This window comes from Octopus bimaculoides, chromosome 19 (genome assembly GCF_001194135.2).
Source record: "Octopus bimaculoides isolate UCB-OBI-ISO-001 chromosome 19, ASM119413v2, whole genome shotgun sequence".
Taxonomy (NCBI): Eukaryota; Metazoa; Mollusca; class Cephalopoda; order Octopoda; family Octopodidae; genus Octopus; species Octopus bimaculoides.
The window spans coordinates 5,124,941-5,132,426 of NC_068999.1; the positions used below are offsets into that span (position 1 = coordinate 5,124,941).

Genomic DNA, 7,486 nt, shown 5'->3' on the forward strand with positions numbered 1-7,486 from the left:
ATCAAATGCTTTCACTGCACTGCTAAGCACAGCTGTAGTTTGTTTTACTATATTGTTTTGTTGTCTTTTTTTATTTTTCAATATATTCTGTCTCATTTTTATGCAGGGCCCAGGTTGAACGGCTGGAAGTTGGTGAAAACCTAACGAAAGTCGATTACTGCAACATTATTAATGAAAATAACCAAAAACAGGCTGTGGTGAAAGAGGAACAAGCAGTGATAAAGAAATGGTCTGCGATGTACGAAGACCGAAAGAATTCTGAAGGTTTTGTTGACGACCCTGAAGTACCAGAACTGATATGAACCAATCTCCATGGCTTTCTAACAATCATCATGGCTCCATACAGACTGAGACACTGGAGGAGGTTGAAAACTGCCTGGTGGTGGGCGCCAAGGAGCTACATCTGTTCTGTTGTTATTACATCTATCAGATGGAGAAAGAACAAGTGATAATAAGTGTGTGTGTATATGTTTGAGTGTATGTAGCATGAATGAATGTGGTAGAGTGTATGTATATGTATATGTTGTGAGAATTTACAAAAAAAACAACAAAAGACGAAGGTGGGTGTGTAAACAACAAACAGATGTATTAGTTTAACGCTTGGGAAAGTGAGAAAGTCTTTTATGTTTCGAGCTTATGCTCTTCGACAGAAAGGAACTCAGAAATAAACAGGGAGAAAAAATAGAAAATAGAATATGTACATATTTGAAGCCGTTATTATTCTACTTTAGACCATCACCACTATGACTGCCACCACCATCATCATCATCATTATCATCATCATCATCATCACCGTCACCAATGAAGAACTTCTAATTCTTCATGTTCTGAGTTCAAGTCCCACCAAGGTCGGGTTTTTTGCCTTTTCATCCTTTCAGAGCCGATAAAATAAAGTAGGGGCCCTCCACCCCTGTCTTTGTCTCCATCTTATACTGCACCACCACTACCACCACCATCATCACCCTCCTCTCCACTTCTCCTCCACCACCACCACTATCCCCATCATCATCATCAGCATCATCATCATCATCAACTTCATCACTTTACACTTGTTACCTAGCGACATGTTATCATCAGTCAGCAATTACGCTAATGCTTAATCTCGCTTGCTTGATATTGCACAGACAGACCAGGATGGTGGGGGTGGGGGTGCAACATATGGTTGGGCAGCGGGGTGGGGGCTGGGGGTGAGGCACACGGCTGGGTTAGGTTGGGTGGTAGTGGTCTCCTCCGTTACTACCACCACCACCACCACAGAATTGTCGGACTAAATGCATTATCGGATTTAGTTTCATCCTTCACACTCTTTCCTCTACTTACATATTTCATCACTCCAGAGTTATGGTATTGGTGGTGGTGGTCGTGGTGGTCGTGGTGTTCAGCCCCAGGTCAGCTCTGAGCAGCAGACAACTGATCAAACACTCTCTAGCCATAACCCATCTCATCTGTTCCCCTCCCCCATGTGCAGCATATCTGGAAACCCACAGGTCAAAGTGTCCTTTTCATAATTAATTCAGCTGGATGTGAACTGAGGGAGATTTGGCTGCTATTTCAATGAATTCCTAGAAGTTCTTGTGTTAGCTTATCCAAAATAGTGGTGAGATGGTGGCAATGATGCTGGTGGAAGTAGTAGTAGTAGTAGTAGTAGTAGTAGTAGTAGTAGTAGTAGTAGTAGTGGTGGTGGTAGTAGTAGCAGCAGCAGCAGCAGCAGATGCATGTATGGATGGATGGGTGTGTGTATGTATATACATAAATAGGCACAGAAGCAGCTGTGTGGTAAGTAGCTTGCTTACCAACCACATGGTTCCGAGTTCAGTCCCACTGTGTGGCACCTTGGGCAAGTGTCTTCTACTATAGCCTCAGACCGACCAAAGCCTTGTGAGTGGATTTGGTAGACGGAAACTGAAAGAAGCCTGTTGTGTGTTTATATATTTATATCTATATATATACATATTTAAAACAAGGACGGGTCATATGGAGTTTTCTTTCTTCAGTCAAGTTCCAGATTATCTTTGCAATTTCAGCTGGTTATACTCGAGATTGCTCCAATCTGGCCGTATATATATAATCATGTCTCACTGTTTCTCTCAATTCCACTAATTGACAAAGGTTTTTGTTTATATTAAAATGCAGCCATTGAACGCTGTTATAGATTATGCCTAACTGAAAACAATCACAGTCACATCATCCAAACAGACCGGGTGAAACTGGGCTTAGCTGCTAGTTACATATAAGAACAACAAATAGTGTTTTTATGTGTGTAAAGCTTGATGAAGCTGGAATAGACAAATTAGAGTTGTACAAAGCAGCATTGAATAAAACATTCACTTGTAGGGTCATATTTAACATTTCTGTGTGGAGGTGCAATGACCCAGTTGTTAGGGCAGTGGACTCCTGGTTGTAGGATCGTGGTTTCAATTCCCAGACTGGGTGTTGTGAGTGTTTATTGAGCGAAGACACCTAAAGATCCACGAGGCTCTGGCAGGGGATGGTGGTGAACCCTGCTGTACTCTTTCACCACAACTTTCTCTTGCACTTTCTTCCTGTTTCTGTTGTACCTGTATTTCGAGGGGGCCAGCCTTGTCACACTCTGCGTCCCGCTGAATCTCCCCGAGAACTATGTTAAAGATACACGTGTCTGTGGAGTACTCAGCCACTTGCACGTTAATTTCATGAGCAGGCTGTTCCATTGATTGATTAACTGGAACCCTTGTCTTCGTAACCAATGGAGTGCCACAATAACATTTCTGTACACTCAGACACAGGAAAACCTTTAGCTACTGAAATATCCTTGGGAGATATTTTTCCTCTTTGACAATAATGTATGGAAACACATTGGGCTACAATACATAAAACCTGATATTTGTCAGTGTTCTTTCTAACAAAGTGTTCAGTTCACAACATTAAATTTCTCTTCTCTTTTTTTTTTCACAACATAAAATTTCTTCCACTATTTGAATTATTTAAACATGTGTCACCTGTCCATACACAAACTTGCTCTCCCACCTCGTCTCTCACTCTCTCTCTCTCTTTCTAACACATTGATCAATTTTTTTGACATTAGATGACATATTTCCTGTTTCATTAAACAATTAAACTTTTCTCACAGTCTTGTTTTCTACTAAACTTTCCTAGCACCATTCAATCACTCAGCCAGTCTGTCTGTATCTTTCTAAGTACGATAGGATCTAACATATATATCTATTAGAGCAAGTTGAAAAGAAAAACATCGTCGGCTGAGGTTATCCAAGCAATTAGTAACCAAAGGCTTCTTGGAGTGTCCAGAATTTGAAACCAATAACCAAGGGAGATGACACTGATTATATCCTTTGATTGGAGTTTTGGGGGCTCAAAGGAGCAAGGGTTCACACACACAGTGTGTGTTAACACAGTTGCATGCCTTGAGATGTAGCTAGGTGTGGTGCAGAAATATTAAAATGTTGTGACAGACTTTTAGTTTATGATCACAAAACAGGGATTCGTCGTAAGCAATTGGCATTAAAAGACAGGAATTTTGGAGAATTGTAATTTCTGTATTCTTAAACATGGAATTCAAATATTAATAATAATTGCTTGACACCAGGCCAGCACTTTGATGAAAGGGGCAGGAGTTTATCGACCCTGAAAAGGTGAAAGACAAAGTTGACCTCGACAGAGTTTGAACTCAGAACGTTAAAATCCAGAAGAAATAGCAATAAGCAATTTGTCCGACCCACTGATGATTCTGCTAGCTTGCTGTCTGAATAATAATATCCCTTTCTACCATAGGCACAAGGTCTGAAGTTTCGCAAGTGTGGGTTAGTCGATTACATCTACCCCTGTACTCAACTGGTTCTTATTTCATTCACCCTGAAAGAATGAAAAGCAAAGCTGACCTCAGTGGAATTTGAACTCAGAATGTAAAGATAGACAAAACATTGCTAAGCATTTTGTCAAGCATGTTAACGATTCTGCTAAATGCGAAAAGAAGTTAAAAGCAAAAACTTTTGGTGGGATGATTTTAAAAAATTGTGAAAGCGTTTATTTTTTTCTTTTTGGTCACAATCGTAAATTCTGTTGTCGGAAACATAGGAACCCAAAGAAATTTTAGACGGAAAAAAAGGTGTATGACAAACCTGTTATTGGACACGTCCGTCAGGACATTGGTGAATAATTGTTAATATATCCACTTTCATTTTGTGATAAAGAATCAAAAGTATATCCAATGGATTATATTTAGAAACATGTTAAAAATATTCACTTAAATTATAAAAATAAAGTATTAATGTTATGAAATACAGCTGTTAAGTGATGAAATGAGAGGAAGTTTTTATTTCAAACACGTCGACATATGGAGAACACCAGAGAAAAAAAGGGGGTGGCAGGTTGAGATTTGAACCATAGTTCTCAGGTTCTCGTCTCCGTGATAACTGTGCTTCATTTATTGAATAAAGAAATACTTAAATAATTTTTACATAGTTTAAAATACTTATAATCTTAATTATGCTATCGTTCATCGTTTAATGTCCGCTTTCCATGCTAGCATGGGTTGGACGATTTGACTGAGGACTGGTGAACCAGAAGGCCACACCAGGCTCCAATCTGATTTGGCAGAGTTTCTACAGCTGGATGCCCTTCCTAACGCCAACCACTCTGAGAGTGTAGTGAGTGCTTTTACGTGCCACTGGCATGAAGGCCAGTCAGGCGGTACTGGCAACGGCCATGCTCAAAAGGGTGTATTTTACGTGCCACCTGCAGAGGAGCCAGTCCAGTGGCACTGGCACGATATAAATAATTATTTTTCTTTTAAATACTAGATATATAGTTTTTGATTTTATGTACAAAGTGTGCCACCCACAGGGTAATTCAAAATTATTGGTAAAAAAAGAGTGTACTTGTGGTACCTGTGAGTGTTGTAATGGATATATTGCAAAAATCTGGATGTAAAATGAAAGGTTAACTCTTCAGGTTTCTAATGACAGTCACAGATGTTCAAAGTGAGCGTTCTTTGCCACACAGCAGACATCTGCACAATAGTCTAGTTCTTGCCATACCCATACAAGGGCCCTGGAATAGGGGATGCATAAGGTACACTTGCACTCTCTAAAATTTTGTAGGGGTGCAAAATTCAATATTGCACGCCCTACTTACCTTTCCCAGGCTTAGAAAAAACAAGTACAAAGAACTAAAATAAGTAGAAAGCACTCCACCCCAAATCCTTAGAAATATATATTAGTGAGCTAAACCATCCTCAACATGAAAAAATTAAATAAATTAATTTATATATATATATATACATATATATATATATATATATATATATAGGAGCACTCCATCAATTATGATGACAAGGGTCCCAGTCGATACAATCAATGAAACAGCTTGCTCACGAAATTAACAAGCAAATGGCTGAGTGCTCCACAGACACGTGTACCCTTAACATAGTTCTCAAGGAGATTCAGCATGACACAGAGTTTGACATGGCTGGCCCTTAGAATTACAGGTACTTCTAATCTTTGCCAGCTGAGTGGACTGGAGCAATGTGAAATAAAGTGTCTTGCTCAAGGACACAATGGGAATTGAACTCCTGACCTTACGATCATGAGCCAAATGCCCTAACCATTAAGCCATGCGCCTTCACTGTGTATGTGTATGTATTTATCTATTTGTATTTATATTTATATGTAACAACAATTTAACAACAGCAAAACAACAAAAACCACAGCCACTCCTTGATATTAGCACAATCGGTGAAATATTAAACTCCACAATCAAAAGCCCTTCCCTGTATAAGCTATCCGCTTTCTCATTTTCTCAAAATACCACAAGTGACCCATCCTCATCATCGTTGTCATTATGTTCTACTGCTATTACCCTTACCACAGCTAGACAATAGCAACAACAACATGATCGGCATCGGCAATGACTCTTCAATACTAAAACAATTGATACTACTGCCATTACCACTACTACTACTCTAATTAGTGAAGAACCACTCCTTTCTTCGTCCCTTCCGCCCCCCCCCACCACTATCCACTTCAATCTGGATGTATACCTGACAGCTCCATGATAAATTTGCCAACTGTAAAGACAGTAAAATCATGAACACACGAAACCCCTAAATATGCCACTATTCTCAATGCAAGTAACTATGCATTTGCAGTGACTGTAGCTTCACCCATTTACCTGGGACAAGACGCACAGTTCATACAAGCAATACCAGCCAATGCCAAACCACACATCTTACAACACCATCACCATCACTACTAAATGCTAAATCACACTTAATAAATTCTACATATGTAACCCGGAATCCTAAAATCTGTTGCTTTCCCAACACGAAAGATTATGTCTGATGTGTGACTCTCCCTTCAATAATCTTTTAGGGTGTCAATGCATTAGTAAAAGCATGGATTCAAACAACCACCACATCTACAGAAGAAATATCCCTTACAGTGGCAGTGTTGGGCCAGACTTACGTCGAAACCCAGAAGTTGCTCAGATATCTACTGTAAAATCAACGGCCGCAAACCATGATGAATCTGGCAAAAGAAATTAAAAAGACTACTAGCTCTTCCACAGCACCAACTGCTGCTATTACCCCAGTGCACAACCACACACCATTGCTGTCAGTAACCCACAAACTCGACTCTATAATAATGTCGAATGTACAAGGTCTTTCACACTTTGAAAATTGAACATAAGATCATATCTTAGAGATCTTGCTCAGCGAGAGAGCTCTCATGTAGCGAGAAAAGATAATATGTGTAGCATTAAGTGAAACGCACTTGACCCCAGATATATTGGATGTGGAAATACATGTCAGGTTATGTACGACTCAGAACTGACCACAGAATAAGGAAACAAGAAGAAATAGCAATTTTCATCCAAGAAGACCTGGCAACAAATGTCCTCCTCTCCCACTCTGACACAATGTGTGATACACTAATAATGCATGTGATTGACCTCAGTTTGACCATAGGTGTGACCTACTGTCTTCCTGATGCAGCTAGCCATGGAGATCGCTTCAAAGATGCTTTGTCTCTCATAAGCCAAACCTCAAATGAGGCCAGCCGACTGGCCAATGTACTTTTAGCAAGGGATTTTTAGTTTTCCTAATCTCACCTGGCCTGAGGGTTATATCGAACCTGAAATTCTACAATTGAACAGGAAAGATATGAATGCTTTTTTCAAAACCAGTTCGCAACATAACATATACGAAATAAGGTGGTGAACTGGCAGAACTGTAAGCATATCAGCCAACAATGCTTCGTAGCATTTCTTCTCGCTCTTTAGCATAATGTGTTCAAATCTCGCCGAGGTCAACTTTGCTTTTCATCCTTACGAGGTCGATAAAATAAGTACCAGTCATGTACTGGGAACAATGTAATCGACTAAACCTCTCTCTTCAAATTGCTAACCTTACACCTAAATTTGAAACTATGTTACACATACGAAACCTCAGCGTTTTTCACCCCCCTCTTTAATATACAAGACGCTATCCTAG

The 7,486-nt window shown here is 39.7% G+C and overlaps 1 protein-coding gene across 1 annotated transcript in view; it reads left to right on the forward strand.

Moving 5' to 3' along the window:
- Positions 1 to 700, forward strand: part of LOC106869424 (dynein axonemal assembly factor 11) — a 27,261-nt gene extending 26,561 nt beyond the window's left edge. Inside the window, exon 16 of the mRNA XM_014915155.2 lies at positions 107 to 700. Coding sequence (XP_014770641.1) covers positions 107 to 302 — 196 coding nt within the window. The 3' untranslated portion in view covers positions 303 to 700. The remainder of the gene's footprint in view (positions 1 to 106) is intronic.
- Positions 701 to 7,486: the final 6,786 nt, after the last annotated feature.